The sequence below is a fragment of the Mus musculus genome, chromosome 2 (genome assembly GCF_000001635.26).
Source record: "Mus musculus strain C57BL/6J chromosome 2, GRCm38.p6 C57BL/6J".
Taxonomy (NCBI): Eukaryota; Metazoa; Chordata; class Mammalia; order Rodentia; family Muridae; genus Mus; species Mus musculus.
The window spans coordinates 166,935,045-166,951,644 of NC_000068.7; the positions used below are offsets into that span (position 1 = coordinate 166,935,045).

General features: G+C 43.8%; 2 protein-coding genes across 11 annotated transcripts in view; one reads left to right on the forward strand and one right to left on the reverse strand.

Moving 5' to 3' along the window:
• Cse1l (chromosome segregation 1-like (S. cerevisiae)) overlaps positions 1–11,345 on the forward strand; it is a 40,349-nt gene extending 29,004 nt beyond the window's left edge. The window contains exons 16-25 of one of the 2 annotated variants that reach the window (NM_023565.3): positions 879–982; positions 2,298–2,395; positions 4,591–4,741; positions 4,866–5,074; positions 6,174–6,271; positions 6,363–6,448; positions 6,971–7,052; positions 8,016–8,162; positions 9,333–9,564; positions 10,660–11,345. In NM_023565.3, coding sequence (NP_076054.1) covers positions 879–982; positions 2,298–2,395; positions 4,591–4,741; positions 4,866–5,074; positions 6,174–6,271; positions 6,363–6,448; positions 6,971–7,052; positions 8,016–8,162; positions 9,333–9,564; positions 10,660–10,749 — 1,297 coding nt within the window. In that variant the 3' untranslated portion in view covers positions 10,750–11,345. The remainder of the gene's footprint in view (positions 1–878; positions 983–2,297; positions 2,396–4,590; positions 4,742–4,865; positions 5,075–6,173; positions 6,272–6,362; positions 6,449–6,970; positions 7,053–8,015; positions 8,163–9,332; positions 9,565–10,659) is intronic. The other variant, XR_866207.3, reaches the window with a different exon arrangement.
• A 1,159-nt stretch (positions 11,346–12,504) lies between these two features.
• Positions 12,505–16,600, reverse strand: part of Stau1 (staufen double-stranded RNA binding protein 1) — a 48,767-nt gene continuing 44,671 nt past the window's right edge. For 3 of the 9 annotated variants that reach the window (NM_011490.4, NM_001109905.2, NM_001109906.2), the window contains exons 8-12: positions 16,227–16,302; positions 15,737–16,056; positions 15,187–15,309; positions 14,700–14,785; positions 12,505–14,315 (exon numbers count right to left, since the gene is read on the reverse strand). In NM_011490.4, the coding sequence (NP_035620.1) occupies positions 14,300–14,315; positions 14,700–14,785; positions 15,187–15,309; positions 15,737–16,056; positions 16,227–16,302 (621 nt within the window). In that variant the 3' untranslated portion in view covers positions 12,505–14,299. Of the gene's footprint in view, positions 14,316–14,655; positions 14,786–15,186; positions 15,310–15,736; positions 16,057–16,226; positions 16,303–16,600 lie in introns of all 9 variants that reach the window. The other 6 variants (XM_030249042.1, XM_011239406.1, NR_111895.1 and 3 more) reach the window with 5 other exon arrangements.

Genomic DNA, 16,600 nt, shown 5'->3' on the forward strand with positions numbered 1-16,600 from the left:
AAAAGGATGTAAGGCAATTCACTAAATAGAGTCATTCTATTAATGAATTAGAGCAGAGTAAAATAACAATTGTGAGGTTGTTGAAAACAAACAAATGTATGTCAGGAGGCCTCATATAATGACAAGCCTGCTAGCTTTATTTGAAGTCTTGTCAGCAGTCAGGAGAGAGGGAAACATGGAGACTTGAGTATTTATTGAGAGTAAAGCAAAGGGCTTCGTCAGACACTGTGTGGCCGCATGTGTCTGCAGTGTCTCCCAACTGCTGCTGCGCATAGCTCTCTTGTTCTCAGCTCTGAGATACACTTCAGTTGAATAACTCATTCTTTGGGTGTCAGGAAAGTAGCTCTTGTGTCTGATGCCAGATGAAATGCACAGGAGGGTTCTGCATGACTGTCAGACCGTTTTTCAGTGTTAAGTCTTGACACCAAGTGCTAGGTAAGACATGGAACACAGTCTTGGGCTCTGATCTTCACCCAGCCTTGAGCACAAACGCTCTCAGTGGCCACACAGGATGAAAGGACATCCTGAGAGGCGCCTTCAGGCCCAGGTGTGAATGCAGAGGTCATTTGCTGTACCTTCAAGAAAAGAAGGTGGCTGAAACCCTTCTGATTGTGGGCGCTGTTCTCTGTGGTTGTAGACAGGAGCAAGAGGCCACTGAGCTCACTGGTGTGTTTGTTCAGTTATGCTTGACCCCGTTGTGTCATTAGGAACTGAACATGAGCGCATGTAAGCAGTTACTTCCTAGATGTGCCCACAATTGTCAGTGGTGAGAGATGGCTCATTTTGTGCCAAGAAGTGTGATGTAGTGTTTGCCCAGGGCACTCCACAGTGAAAGGCTGAGAGTTCGTAGTGACTGAAAGCTGTTTTCTCGTCTATAGTTTTACAGCTGCAGAAATCGCACCGTTTGTTGAGATTCTGCTAACAAACCTTTTCAAAGCTCTCACACTTCCTGGCTCTTCAGAAAATGAATATATTATGAAAGGTAGGCCGTTTCCCTGGTGTTTAGACCATAACTATCTAACCTCAGATTACAAGGTAAACACTCTGTAGTTATACATCAGGTTTCCATACTTCAAAAACTAGGTACTGTCTGTTCAAACAAAAATTTTTCTGCTTTTTTTTTTAAAAGTAAAATAAATGTTACTTTGTTAACTAACATTTTACTTTAGACCTGTAGTAAATTTTAATTTTTCTTTCATAGAGTTATTTTCAGAGTTATTTCAAATTAGCTCATGAAATAGTGTCTGTTGACTGTGCTCTGCTGAGTATGGTAAAGCAGGGCCACCTGCACTTAGCTCCCAGGGGTGCTGGCACAGGATGCCCTGCCATGTGCTAGGAGAGCTCGGTGCCAGCTTTAACTTCCGGAACAATCTCACTGTCACATCTCAGAGGTCTCTATTGCTTTCAAAATCATGATGCATGCTTTCCAAAGGAACTCCCTGAGGGGAGTGTATGTATATGTGACTTTGAATCAAGGTGGATATTCATGGGTTTCAGCACCATGAGGGACCAAAGTGATCTGTGGTCTCTGTTACTGTGTGCCTGTGTGCATGGCGTTGTGACCTTTTCAATAAATATTGTCACATCCTGAGTGCCTTACCTCAGGCTGGGTTGATGTGAGTCTTTATTCAGGTTGAGGACATTTCACAGCCAGAGAAGTGAAATTTCTGCTTCTTAGACCAAGCATGTGGTAGTGGGGCTTTGTGGTCAACCCTGATTCTGGAAATGAACCTCCAGGGCTACTAATGAGCCTTCAGTAGTTTCCCAATGTACGCCTCTCCCGTGCTCTGTGCTTTTAGGTACCTGCCTGTTGCTAGGCAAAGTTTTTACAGTCCAGACTATGGCTTCATATGTTTAGCATTTTAACATGTTTAAGAAGATTGGTAGCTGATATTTTCTTTTAGTTATCTGTGAGCTGAGACTGTGTTTCTTTTAGACCGTGGATAACAATTCTGTCAGTGGTTTCTAATTAGAAGATAGTAGGGCTGTTCCCTGAATGGTCTGCTTCTCTGTCCTGGCCACCCCACTTGCTCCTTACTCTGTCTGCTTCTTTCCTTATCCAGTAATGTTTCTGTTGTCCCTTTTTAAATTCTTTAACCTTTGGGCCTTATACAAGTGTTTTAGTATTTCCCACCTAAGCCTGATAGAAAGGGAAAGGAGACATTTTTAAGTGTACGAAGGTATATAGGGGATATTTAAGCATCTTAGATTTTTATTGATCATCAGTGGCCCTTCCCTCCAGCCGCTTCTATTGTAATGGTTGATTGACCTGTCTGTGCTGTTCTTCTATTTTACAGCTATCATGAGAAGTTTCTCCCTCCTGCAAGAGGCCATCATCCCCTATATCCCCACTCTCATCACGCAGCTCACACAGAAGCTGCTGGCTGTTAGTAAGGTAACAGCCAGTTAAGAAACTAGGTTGCCTTTTACGAACATTTACTCTGTATGTGTGTGTGGGCGTGCTGGGGCCGTGTAGTGTGTGGAGGTGAGAGGACAGTTTGCGAGAGTTCTCCTTACATCATGTTGATTCTGGGGATTAAACTCAGAGTGTGAGGCTCGCCAGCCCATGGGATTGTTTTTAACTTCCTGTGAACTGTCTGCGCTCAGAGCCCTTTGGCACCAGGCCAGGTGCCGTATGAGATCTGTGCCTTCTTCTAACCTCACTTTGGTATACTTTTGTGAAAGAAAGTCTGGGATGCACAGTGGGCTGGAAATTTACCACCTGTCAGTGTAATAAACAGTTTATGTTCTCATAACAAAATGGACAGATGACACTGTGAAATTAAGAAAGCATATGACCCTGCATTTCTTTTAAATGGAGTGAGATAGGATCTGCACTAATGGCTGAGAAAATGACAGACCTGTGTCTGTGCTTCCTTGCATTTATTTTCATTACCTAAAGTTCCTTACTATACAGAGACGCCCTGTCGTTAAAAACTAATAGCAAAGTTCACCGACCAATAATTTTAAAGAGAGTTTAAGGGTGACAATTGTGGGGTTTTTTGCTTGTAAGTTTTTGAGATCTTGATACACACACACACACACACACACACACACACACACACACACACACACACACACACACACACACACCAGGCTAGCCTCAAACTCAGAGATTACCAACCTACCTTCATGGCACTGTGATTAAAGGCATGTGTTCCCACACCTAATAAGACTTTCTTTATAGATGCATGATTTTAATTATGCTGTGAAAATTAACTTGAATTCATGAGACATAGTAAACTGAGACAAGGTGTGATGGCACATGCCTTTAATGCCAGCACTCAGGAGGCAGAGGCAGGCCGGTCTTAAAGTTTCAGGCCAGGTAGGACTGTATAGTAAGATTTTTTCTCTTAAAATCTAAGCAAGTATTGGAGTTTGACAATAGACCATCTGGGTTTGTAGTATAGAACTGCTTGGGGGCTTGAGGAATGGAGGGGAAACAAAGCAGGGTTTTGGTTTGTTTGTGTTTGTTTTTTTGTTTTTGTTTTTGTTTTTTTTCGAGACAGGGTTTCTCTGTGTAGCCCTGGCTGTCCTGGAACTCACTCAGTAGATCAGGCTGGCCTCGAACTCAGAAATCCGCCTGTCCCTGCCTCCCAAGTGCTGGGATTAAAGGCGTGCGCCACCACTGCCCAGCTACAAAGCAGGGTTTTATTGTACGAGTGTGTGTGCACACACACACTCCTACTCATCAGCTCATGCTAGCTTTCCAAGAGCTTTTGAGAAAATAGGACTTTGTTGTTTAAAATGAAACTCGAAAATTGTTGAGGATTGGCAGCCTGTGTTAAAAGGTTCAACCCTGGCAATACCAGAACAGCTTTGCCCACTACCTACAGTGTGGCTTTCCTAGGACACATGGGTTTGAGACAACTCACAGATCTGGGACAGAGCCTTGTGTGATCCAAAAGGAACTGTAAAGAATCTAGCTAAGTAACCAAGCATTTCCCCAGATTTCTTCCTTTCTTAATGCCTATTTACTTTTTTTTTGTAATGTGTATATTTGCCTGTTTGTGTGTCTGTGTACCATAATGTGCATACCTGATGCCCACCAAGGTCAGAAGGTGTCAGATCCCCCAGAACTGAAGTTGTTGGGATGGTTGTGGGCCACCCCATGAATGCTGGGAAACTAAGCAGGCCCTGTACACGATCCGCCAATGTTTTATTTACGGAGCCATAGCTTCAGCCTTCCTGCTATTTCATGTCATTTAATTTTGCTAAGACAGGGTCTCAAAACTGGTGTGGTGGTACACATCTTTAATCCTGGCACTCTGGAGGCAGAGGCAAGTTCAAGGCCAACCTGGTCTACAGAGCTAGTTCCAGAACAGCCACCAAGACAGGATCTCAATATGTAGCCCTGGCTTACCTGAGACCAGCCATGTAGACCAGGTTGTCCTGGAGCTCAGGGACATAGGCCTTTCATAGTACCAAGATTAAAGGTGTCTTCCACCATGCCTAGCTTTAATGCTGACATTTTTATAGGAGCTGACATGTCTTTTACCTGTTTTTAGGAGGGTCAGGCATGTTCTGCTCTGGGTGATACATAACATAATTGGATTACTGAGAGGGCATTTTTTATTTTTATTATTTCAGAATCCCAGTAAACCTCATTTCAATCACTACATGTTTGAAGCAATATGCTTGTCTATAAGAATAACCTGCAAAGCTAACCCTGCTGCTGTTGTGAATTTTGAGGAGGCTCTGTTTCTAGTGTTCACTGAGATCTTACAAAATGATGTACAAGGTAAGCTAGCAGAGGCCGTATCTTTCTATGGTGATTCTATTGGGGTGGTTATAAAACACTGACTGCCCTTTGTTCCAGAGCCCCACCGGGCTGCCACTAACAACTCTTTTAATTTTTTCAACAGAGTTTATCCCATATGTCTTTCAAGTGATGTCTTTACTTCTGGAAACACATAAAAATGATATCCCGTCTTCCTATATGGCCTTGTTTCCCCACCTCCTTCAGCCAGTACTGTGGGAAAGGACAGGAAACATCCCTGCTCTAGTGAGGCTGCTCCAGGCATTCTTAGAACGAGGCTCAAGTACAATAGCAACTGCTGCAGCTGACAAAATTGTGAGTCCGGTTACTTATAAAAAACTTACATTTTCTTTTTCTTTTTCTTTTTTTTCAAGACAGGGTTTCTCTGTGTAGCCCTGGCTGTCCTGGAACTCACTCTGTAGACCAGGCTGGCCTCGAACTCAGAAATCCACCTGCCTCTGCCTCCCAAGTGTTGAGATTAAAGGCATGTGCCACCATCGCCCGGCTAAAAACTTAAATTTTCAAGATCTTTGGAAAAACAAGGAGTTAGTAGTTTTTTTAAAAAAATTTCCTTACAATAATTCTATGAAATGAGATGTGGTTAATAAAAATGGTAATATATACTTTATTGATACCAGCTATTATTTGGTAATTATAAGGGCCAATAGGTTAATTTGAAAGATTTAACTATAATAGTTTATTATGGTAAGAGGCTGTTGAAGTACGTCTCCAACCTCAATAAGCCTGTGCAAAAAAAAAAAAAAAAAAGGTATAACTTATTATAACATTATATTATAAGCTGTATGCCTAGATTTGTCAGGACTACACTACACTAATCTATTCCCCAGCTATGAGAGCCCTTGCTACTTGTAGCTCCTCCAAGCCATGTGGTTCTGTTCCATCTCCTCCCTTCTTTTCTCCTTTCCTCCCTCCTCCTTCTCCGTTCTTTTTCTTTTCCTCCTTCTCTGAGACCTCCAGGCCCACCTTTCCCTTCCACTGCCCAATCCCACCCAGGCTCTAGCCTTTATCTGACCAGGAAGAATGGGGAGAAAGTTCACATGGAATGACTGAGTACGTGGATGTGACCCACCCCTCTTGAGGAAGCAGAATTAACAGAATACAAACATCACCAGGGCAACATACAACAAGACTGTGCCATCCCTGCCCCTTTTACAGTCCAGAAATAACTGCTAGAAAAGGATGGGGGTGGTGCACACAGATGTAATCCCAACATTGGGGGATGAAGGGGGGAGTTCAAAGTCATCTTTGGTTCTTTGTAGCCTATGTGTCTGATACTCAGTCCACCACACTACCACCTTGGCTGGTTACACTGTCAAGTAGTAGCCACTTTCTAAGAGAGCAGCCTGTTGAGCCTCCTCTCTGAACACTCATCATTTGATCTGCTTTGTTGCAGCCTGGATTACTGGGTGTCTTCCAGAAGCTGATTGCATCCAAGGCAAACGATCACCAAGGTTTCTATCTTCTCAACAGTATAATCGAACACATGCCTCCGTGAGTCCCATTAACCCTCTGCACTGATGCAAAGATTGTTACGTGTTCATAAGGGGCTGAGCTGATAGCTTTCTTCTCTTCGATCCTTTAGTGAATCAGTTGACCAGTATAGGAAGCAGATCTTCATTCTACTATTCCAGAGACTGCAAAACTCCAAGACCACCAAGTTTATCAAGAGTAAGCTCAGTATTTGGAAAGGGTGGGGACATAGATTTTGGGACTTTTATCGGTCATCAACATTACATATAAAATAACCTGAAAAAAATTGTGTATCCCAAACACTAACTTAGTTTGAAATGCATTATGTTGCCGGGCAGTGGTGGCGCACACCTTTAATCCCAGCACTTGGGAGGCAGAGGCAGGTGGATTTCTGAGTTTGAGGCCAGCCTGGCTACAAAGTGAGTTCCAGGACAGCCAGGGCTACACAGAGAAACCCTGGGGGAGGGGGGGGGGCATTCTCTTCCAAAGTCTGGTTTAGGGAAAGAAACACTTTTCAGTAGAAACAGTGATATATGTGGAGAGGTATAAGTTGGGGGTTTCAAGTAAACTCTGTGATACAAACATGGGGCCTCTCTCTGTGGGGTGTCTTGGAAGGCAAGTGCTGACCCAATGCTTTCCATGCTGAAACCTTCCCTGGCAGACTGCGAGAGTTTCCATTTCAGTGAAGTCACTACTGATATTCTTGTTTTCTCTCCACAGGTTTCTTAGTGTTTATTAACTTATATTGCATTAAGTATGGGGCACTAGCATTACAAGAAATATTTGATGGCATACAACCAAAGTAAGTTGTGACTTTGTTTATAAAAAGAAAGTTATTAGACTTCTTCAATATAAACCAGTGTGTGTGTGTTAGTGGTGGCTTTTTTGTTCTGGTTTAGGGGTAGTTTATCGTGGTTTTAGAAGTGTTTCTAGACATAGAAAAGCTGATGTCCACATTCCCAAAGTCTTTGTCTTCTGGCATTCTCCACTCAGTGTCTGAGAAAGAATGCCTTGTGCAGGGTCCACAGCCTGGCACAGAGACAGCCTTGCAGTTAGTTGGTGGAATTTGGTTGTGACTTTATGCAAAGAACATGTTTAGTTGTGTGACCCTTAGGGCAATGGAAGGCTAACGGATGAGTAGAGGATAGGGTTAGGGGAAATTTTTTGTGGGCAACTCTCCCAGCCATTGCAAACTGACTTTAAAAAATCAGTCATCTTGTGGTAGTAGGGGTTGTGGGCTATCTGAGGCTCATGTGCTGCCAGACTCAGCACCCCCTTCACAGTGAGCAGAGTGCTTGCCTGTGATCTGCTTTCTGCACTCGTCAGGGATAAGGAGCTCGTCATTTAGAATGTGAGAGGTTATTGACTCAGCTGAGGACTAATCAAACGCACTTCAGCAAAGACGAAGCTCCTGGTGCAGGCCTGCCACAATGGTCCTTGCCAGTGGTGGCTGCCTCTTGTATCCTAACTATGGTTTTCATTTAAAATTTAACAATTTTTGAGTAACATTTTAAGCAAATATTTTTTCTCCTAACCTCCCCCCAAAAGCTGCAAAGACTGCTTAAGAGAAGGTGTAACCCCACAGCACTATGTAATCAGCAGAAGCCATAGCAGTCAGTCTGAGACAGACTCATGGGGAGTGCCCTTACTATTCAGTACTGGGCTCCAGTCACACCACGTCACTAAGTATGAATTATATCTATCTTACTGTCTGAGTATAATGCATGCTTAGTATTGAGTGCATTTGTTCTGCTTTTATTAATAGAATGTTTGGAATGGTTTTGGAAAAAATCATTATTCCAGAGATTCAAAAGGTATCTGGGAACGTGGAGAAAAAAATCTGTGCAGTTGGCATAACCAAATTACTCACAGAGTGTCCACCAATGATGGACACGGAGTACACTAAGCTGTGGTGAGTATTCCTGCTGAGAGTGTGGGGAAAGGCTTTCTTGTGGCTGCACAATTGACTGGCTAACTCTTGGAGGGCCTGGGGAGGCAAGATAGTTGTCTTCTGCTCTTGGCTTCTCCACTGGAAACTGATGGTCAGCATTCCTAACCCTAACCCTGATGGATTCCAGCATGACTCGCAGGCTCTTCTGGGTTCATTGGTAGATTTCCATCTGGGTCTTAATACTGTTGTCCAAGCTGGCTTCAACTTCAACTCAAAGCAGTCAGTCCTCCTACAAAGAAAGACTCAAGAGGGCTAGTGGTAGATCTGGTTTTGAGTCTTAATTTTTGTTTTGTTTTTTTCTTTTCTTTTTAAGATTTATTTTATGCCAGTATGCTATAGAAGAGGGCATCAGATCCCATTACAGATGGTTGAGCCACTATGTGGTTGCTGGGAATTGAACACCAGAGCAGTCAGTGCTCTTCCCATTGAGCCATCTTCCCAGCCCTGACTGTCCTGAAGTCCAGGCTAGACTTGAACTCTACCTGTCCCTGCCTCCCAAGTACTGGTTCTACAGACATGCACCACCACTGCACAGCCTTTACTCTTATTTTGAAGAGGATATATCTCTCCTAGAAATTACAAATAAATTTCCATACATTCACCTCCTCTGAGAGCCTCTGAGTCTAATAAGATTTTTGCTTCTTCCAAGTAACCCTGTGACACAGGTGTGGCCGCTGTGCAGGATTTGTCTCTGTGACACAGGTGTGGCCGCTGTGCACGATTTGTCTCTTAGGGCTTTTTGTTTTGGTCTTGTCTTTATGTATGTATACATGTTTATGTTCACATGTGTATTAGCATGTGTGTGGGGGTATGCTTGTCATGAGTGGACCTCTGGGGTGTCTGTCTTCCAGTCACACTTCACTTTTCTTGAGGCTTGGTCTCTCGCTGAATCTGGAGCTTGGTGATTCCTTTATGGATTCTAGGAAACTGACTCTAGCTGTTAACCTTGTGTGGCAAGCATTTTATTCAGTAACGCAGAACCCTAACATTGTATTTTACTGAGTAGCATTGGGGAACTCACAGCAGTCTACATGTCTCTACTTCCTGAGAGCTGAGATTTCAGGCATAAGCCTCCATGCCTGGCTCTTAAAAGTAAATTTGCTTTGGTTTTGTCTGCACTGTCCAATCCAGGACTCCTTTGTTACAATCTCTCATTGGCCTGTTTGAATTACCTGAAGATGACAGCATTCCTGATGAAGAGCATTTCATTGACATAGAAGATACACCAGGATACCAGACTGCCTTCTCACAGCTGGCATTTGCTGGTAAAAAGGAACATGATCCTGTAGGTCAGATGGTAAACAACCCCAAAATCCATCTGGCACAGTCACTTCACAAACTGTCAACTGCTTGTCCTGGAAGGGTAAGTATCCGTGGTGCTGTGGGACTCTGACTGGGAAGTAAGAAGATGAGGTCTTACCCTGCTCTCTCCAGTTGAGCTTAGGGAGTGCTTTATTTTTTTAATAAGTATGCTGGATGGTGGTTGGCACAAGCCTTTAATGCCAGTACTGAGAAGGGTAACTTGGTCTACAGAGTTCCAGGATGGCTAGCACTATACAGTACAGAGAAACCCTGTCTAAAGAAAATATCCGAGAAAAAAAATTTTGGAGAAAAAAAAGAAAGAAAACAGAATGGTAACATACTCAAAAATTAAATAGTATGTCTTTAATCAAAGACTGGACCTTTAATTGCATTTAGCTAGTCTTTCAGATATACTATCTGAAACTATGGGTTTTATTTTTCACACATAGGGACAACCAACCCTGGTACACTTAGTTAAAATAATTAACCATGTTTTATTATTTTCTGTAGCAAGGGTTATTAGGATAAGTATGCCTAAGTACTTAGTCTTTGAAAAGCAAAAGTTTTTCTTTTGCCAAATGTATAGTGGCTGAATCCTTACAGTCCCAGATCAGATGCATAGGTAGCTGTGAGTTTGAGGCTAACCTGGGATACCTAACAAGATTATGTCCATAAACTAAAAACACAAAGTCCTTTTATCAACCACAGTACAAAAGAAGTTCCTTATGGATCTACTGTGAGAGAGAGAGAGTGTGTGTATGTGTGTGCACGCACGCATGTGCATGCACGTGTGCGAGATCTTTGATCCCCCCCCCCAGGGGGGGGCATCTATCTACCTTTATTTTTTGAGATGTGTAAAGGTCACAGAGCTACTTGTCACTTTTCATCTTCCAAGGAGTGGGTCCTGGGAAGCAAACTTAGTTAGGCTTGGTGCTCAGTACTCAGTACTCCTATGACCACACCACAAGTATCTTTGCTCGGCTGCTGTGGTGAATGCCTAGCTGTTTTGAATGTCTGAAATAAGTTAGATTATTTGGCTCTCCAGTGGACAGTGACTGGCTGCCTTTTCCCCACATGGTGGCAGCGTTTCATTTAGGCCCCAGTTTGCATTTGTACATAAGAGCCTCCTACACCATGTGGTTTCACTCTCCTGTAGGTTCCCTCGATGGTGAGCACCAGCCTCAATGCAGAAGCCTTGCAGTATCTCCAAGGTTACCTGCAGGCAGCCAGTGTGACCCTGTTGTGAACTCCATCTTCCTGACCATGCAGCGGCTGAGGATGGTTTCTTAGAACCATGTGGACTTCTGAGCACGGCCCTGCTGAAGCAACACAGGTTTCCAACCTCTTGAACTTGTCACAAACTCTTACAGAGGACAGAAAATATTGCTGTAAGCCAATGAGGTTGTTTGTCTTGATCATCAATATAACTGATAACTTGTCTACTTTGTCCTTAATGGGACAAGTATTTACAATCCCATGTATGGCCATGGTCTCTGTTGAACATTTGCACGGTTTGGGTTATTTCAAATTTTTGGCAGGCCTTGACTGTGGAGACTTAATTTCTATTGTTTTGAAGCTTGTATTTCTCTTGTCCTTTGTGGATTTTGTCTGTTTCTTTAAACTTTTATTGGACATATGAAAAAGTCTTGTTGACTTGCAATGCACATTTCGTAGTTAAAGTCTGTAATCAGCAATAAAAACCCAAAATGTGTATCTAAAAGTGTCTTCAGGACAGGATTTGGTGCTTTCTGAAACTTTGATGAAATGAAGAATTTCTTTAAATCTACTTTCCCCATCTGGACTCCATAAAAATACTAATTTTTAAATCATTTAAACTCAGAATGGTGGTTTTTATTGTTTTCTTTTTTTAAGAGTCTAAGCAAAACAGTCCTTCGGGCAGATCTGGAGCTTGCCAGGCATCCCAGACTGAGTTAAGGGCTTCCTACTGACAAGTCCTGTGGAAGGGTTAGGATTAGAGCAGCCGTCATTGACTGTGCTTTCTGCTAAAAGGAACTGTATTTGTTGTTTTTAACCTGGACCTTCATGTGGTCACAGGCCAAGCAATTTTGTTATGGACAGCTTACCAAATGATTTCTCTTCCACGCAATTCTTATGCGTGCCTATGTTGGTTGTCTTCTTCCACAGTGAGTCTTCTGGGACTGACCCGGGTCTGTCAGGTTTGGATTTAAGTGCCTTGGCCTGCTGAACCATCTCACCAGCCCATGGAGGGTTTTTTTTTTGGGGGGGGGGGGGTTTCGAGACAGGGTTTCTCTGTGTAGCCCTAGCTGTCCCGGAACTCACTTTGTAGACCAGGCTGGCCTCAAACTCAGAAATCCACCTGCCTCTGCCTCCTGAGTACTGGAGTTAAAGGCGTGCGCCACCATGCCCACAGATTGTTTTTTTCTTAAGCATTTTTTTTTAATTGCTTGGTAGGTATCAAACAGGTTTTTGTTTTTTTAAGATTTATTTTATATACACCTGCATGTTAGGACCTCTGGAAGTACAACCAGTGCTCTCTAATGCTGAGCCATCTCCACCCCCGTTTTATGTGAGGCCAGGAAACAGAATAGGTGTTCATATCTCTGGGAGCATTGTGGTAGGTCCTCTGAAAAGGCAACACATGAGCCATTGAGCCTTCACTTCAGCATCTCATGTCTTTTAGGTTCCATTGCTGTTGCTCTTTAAGCAGCAATGGAAACATTAAATGTTACTAATTTAGCTTGCTTCTTGTTAGCTTTTGAGATGGGTTTTTGTGTGTGTGTAGCCCCACTGTTCTGGAACTTAGAGGTCTGCCTATTTTAGGCATAAACTTTACTATGTATACATCATGCCTGTGCGTCAGAAGAGGACACCAAATCTCATTATAGATGGCTGTGAGCCACCATGTAGTTTCTGGAAACCGAACCCAGGACCCAGGGAAGAACAGCCATTGCTGAACCATCTCTCAAGCTCACCCCAACCCCTTTTAAAAATAATTGTTAAAAAAAGGAAAATAGGATGGTGGTGTATTTGTAGGTCCTTTAATGTTCTGCATGGCTGGAGAGCCTTCTACAATGCTGCTTTAGTGATTTTCATTTCATGGATGTGTGTGCTGTGCATGGAACTCTTGTGGCGCTCAGAACCATGTCCACTTGGTATATTTTATTGCACTTTAATTGTAGCACACCATAGCATGTCCTCAGCAATAGCTCATGTGGCCAGGATTCCTTTGGGGGTCACCACAACATGAAAAACTATTAAAGGGCCACGTGTGGCATTGGGAAGGTTGAGAACTGCTTCGTTCCCATTTGTTTAAATGTTGTCAGGATTGGGAGATACCATTCTCCAATGTAGTTTTTAGATCTGTTTTTTGTTGTTAAGATATTGTGACACTGGGGTGCGGCTCAGTGGTAGGCAAGGGCCAGTTGACACACATTCCCTCAAAGGAACTACTGGCTCCTGGCAGTTTTTGAAGAGGGGTGCATACTGAATTCTTAGCCATTACATTTTACACATTCCACAGCCAAGCATCCATCAGTCAGCCTGGCTCAAGCTGGCCACTCCCAGTCCCTCATATCACACTTTCTTCAGTTACTGCTCAATTGGAAAAAGACTTTCTTAGTAGCTGTTTATTTTTAATATAAAGTTCTAAGAAATATTCTCTTCTTTTAAAAAAAGGTAGAGAGGGGGATGAACCAGAAGATTGATCTAGAAGTGGCATTTGAAAATAAATTAACAAAAAAAATTTAGTATTACCATTTATTGGTGACAAAGAAAGTGAGTTTACTTATATTCCATGAGTGGGAAGGTTCCAGCTAAACCAAGAGTGGAAGCAGGGCTGCACTAGGAGCCACAATGCTCTTCCCCAGGCCAGCTGACCTGCCTGCCCCTGTGCACACCAGCACCAGGAAACCTGTCACCTTTCCCCGACTTAGAGGTTGGAATTGACTGTATTGGGCCCTCTAGGGACACCAGCCTGTAGTCTTCTGGGCCTACAGGTAATGTCCTGTAGTGTGGTAAAAAAAAGCTACCTCCTCAAGAAACACTCCTTTTGACAAATTCTGTTATAATGGGTAAAGGTCAGGGCTCATTTTAAAGTCTGCTCCTTAAAAATAAAGTTAAAAAGGACCATATCTTTTGATCTAAAGTTTAAAAGTCCTAAGCTGTCCAATTTATACAAGGGGCAGGGAGTCAAGGATTCTGGTGGTAATTCCAGAACTGTTCAGCCAAGCCAGAGGCACAGAATGCCACCCAACCGGGCTGTGATCCTTGCCAGTTACATGACTGACAGTTTCTAAACTGCTAGGTAAGTAGACACGACTAAGGAACTGAAATGAAAATTATAGTGTTGTATCAATCAAAGGAAAAAAATGAAACTTGAAGAGAAAGCAGTGGTTACAGTGGTGCTACGTGTGGCGGAGCTGAGTCAGTCATGTGCAGTAGGAAGCACTGGTTTTTCTCTGGTGCGTTTAGCTCCGGGGCCGCTATAAGGCCTCTCTGGTGTGGCTGTCCGGGTTTTTCAAAGTATCTGAAGAAGCCAGCATGAGAATTGGCTGTGCTCTCTTTGTCACGATGCAAAAACAGAACTGGAGGCGTTGGGGCTGGTTTCTGTCTGGATGGATGGCAGAGCACAGCATCATCACTAGCCGCCCAGCACAACCAGGGCTACCACCTGAAGTTTCTTGTCGTCTTTGCCACATTTTTATCCACCATGTCTTGGCCCACTGGAGTTATCAGATATTCCAAATTTTCAAAGCAGTTCTCAGTATTTTCAGTATATATGTTGGGTTTTATAATGGTTTGTGGCCAGAAAAGGTTCAGCACCTCCCGCACCTTTAAGGAAGAAGAAATGACAATGGCAGACATTGAAATGAAAGCTAACATCCAAAATGCAGCTTGGTAAACCCAATGCCCCCTGTATGGAACCTAGAAAATGCTGGTAAGTGGAGAAAGCAAAGAGGGATGTGTGCATGTGTTATGTCTGAGAAAAAAGTGTCAGTGATGGCTTTAACTCTGACACCGACATACTTGCAGGCAAAGCACCAATGCACGTAAAATTTTAAACAGCTACATGAATGTGTCTTATTGTCAAGTTTCGAGGGGGAAGGACTCTGCCTAACCAACAGTGGGTGAAGGTGTGGTGCCTTCTTCTGACACTGCCTTCCATGGATACCTGCTCACCCACACTGCCATTGCCTTCTGCATGTGTGCACTCACGCTGAAACTGGTCCATTTCCTGTTCTTGGCATCTCTGTGCTCTGTTGGTCCAACTCAGACAGCAGCTTTAAAATGTTCAGTGCAGCCTAGAAAGGTGAAGGAAGGAATAATCAAACCACAGGGAACAGACTAGTCCAGCTTCTTAAAACTTCCCAATGAAATGTTTGAATCCTGCTCAACATCAAACTCCCATGTTTCCCTTCAAATCAGAGGGTGCCCGCTTAAAGGGTGCATTATGGTCCCATCGAGTGAACACCAAAGCTCAAGTGTGCTGATTCCTTCTTTGAACAGAACTCCCCAAAGGGGGCTTTCTACAGCTGCCAGAAGTGAGGAAAGAGAAAGAAAGCAAGGAAGGAAGAATGAATGAATCAATCAGACATGTCCACAAGGCTACAGGAGAACCATGTCCCTCTTTCTGAGGCCACTAACACACTGACTGAACAAGGGAATGTGCCAGCTCTTCTCAACACCTCCTGGGCCCACATACCATATCATGACAGGACTCCACATCCTTGCCGATGCCATGACTGACGAGAGGCGGCTGTGAGGAGCAGTTGATGAGAGATACACACTCGTTCTTGTTGTTCTTGGGAAAATCTTTGTATTCAACCTAAGGAAAAACAGCAACCTCTTGCATGTGGGCCCCAGCCCAGAACCCTCAAGCCTCTTCTCCCATGCTCATGTAGTGGCTGCTTCCTAAGTAAAAGTGTCTTCTCTCCCTTCAGCCCTGGCCACACGTAAACCTCCTGGGGCAGGGTGTGCACACTGAGGACAACTTGCTGGAGTTGGTTCTTTCCACCAGTAATCATACTCAAAGTTGTTGGGCTTAGAAATAGCTACCTTTATATAAGCCATTCTCATCCCAGACATCTTCCTTCCTTCAGAACTTCACTGTACATTCAAATCTTAAATAAAGCATATAATCTTGCCTTTTCTGGTTTCTGTAGTGCTGAGGACAGAACCCAGGGTCTTGCACACACTACACAAGCAATTCTGTGCAGGAAGAACGTAAGGCCCAGAGATGACCACACGGTTACCTGGAATCCCTGGGCTCTGGAAAGGTAGTACAGTTGCTCAGAGGGTCTAGTGCGAGGTCCATGGGGTACGTGGCCTGAAGAGATGTTACTCTTTAAAATGGTCTCGGCTGTGGGCGAGGTGCCCCCGTACAACAACTCTCGGGCTATCATGGCAGTTACCGTTGCCTTGGCAGGATTTGGAGCTGCCCTGGTGAAATCTTTGGTGTGGTGTCCTTGACTAACCCCGACAGCCTGGGCAACTTCCGGCACCATGGGGAGAATTCCAGCTGGCAGCTGCTGATGGCTAAGATAAGGCATCCTGAACTCCTCGTCCTTGTTACCTGCAGGGGACACAGGTCACCAAAGTCACCATCACCACCCAAGAAGCTACAGAGCCACCCTTACCATCCCAGCATACACAGGAAGGCAGGAATACTGTGCTTCCAAAAACTCACGAGAGCCACACAAGCACAGAGCACATTGGTTCAATTGACAAGAGGGCCACACTTACTAGTTCCATTTTCATCCCCAGGGCTAGGTTCAAAAAACGTTACTTTCCTTCCGTCTCCTGGTTTCTTTACTGGAGTCTTAAGAAAGAAAAATGGCAGTGAGCATAGACAAGCACTGGGGTCTGTGTGGATAGACAAACGCTCGCGCCTCCCCATGGCAGCATTTGCACAGAGCAGATCTTGAATGCATAGCTGGCACTGTGCCAAGAACCAGAAAACCACTGCCAGGAGAAAATGCTGGCTTAAAAGTGTTCAGCTTGTTGGGAAAGTAGGGTCTGCACTGGTGCTAAGCAGAAACACTTTACATAACTAGAACATCCAAAAACAGTACATCCACAAAGAACACAGAGGTACCTAATGCTATCAGACAAGAAGA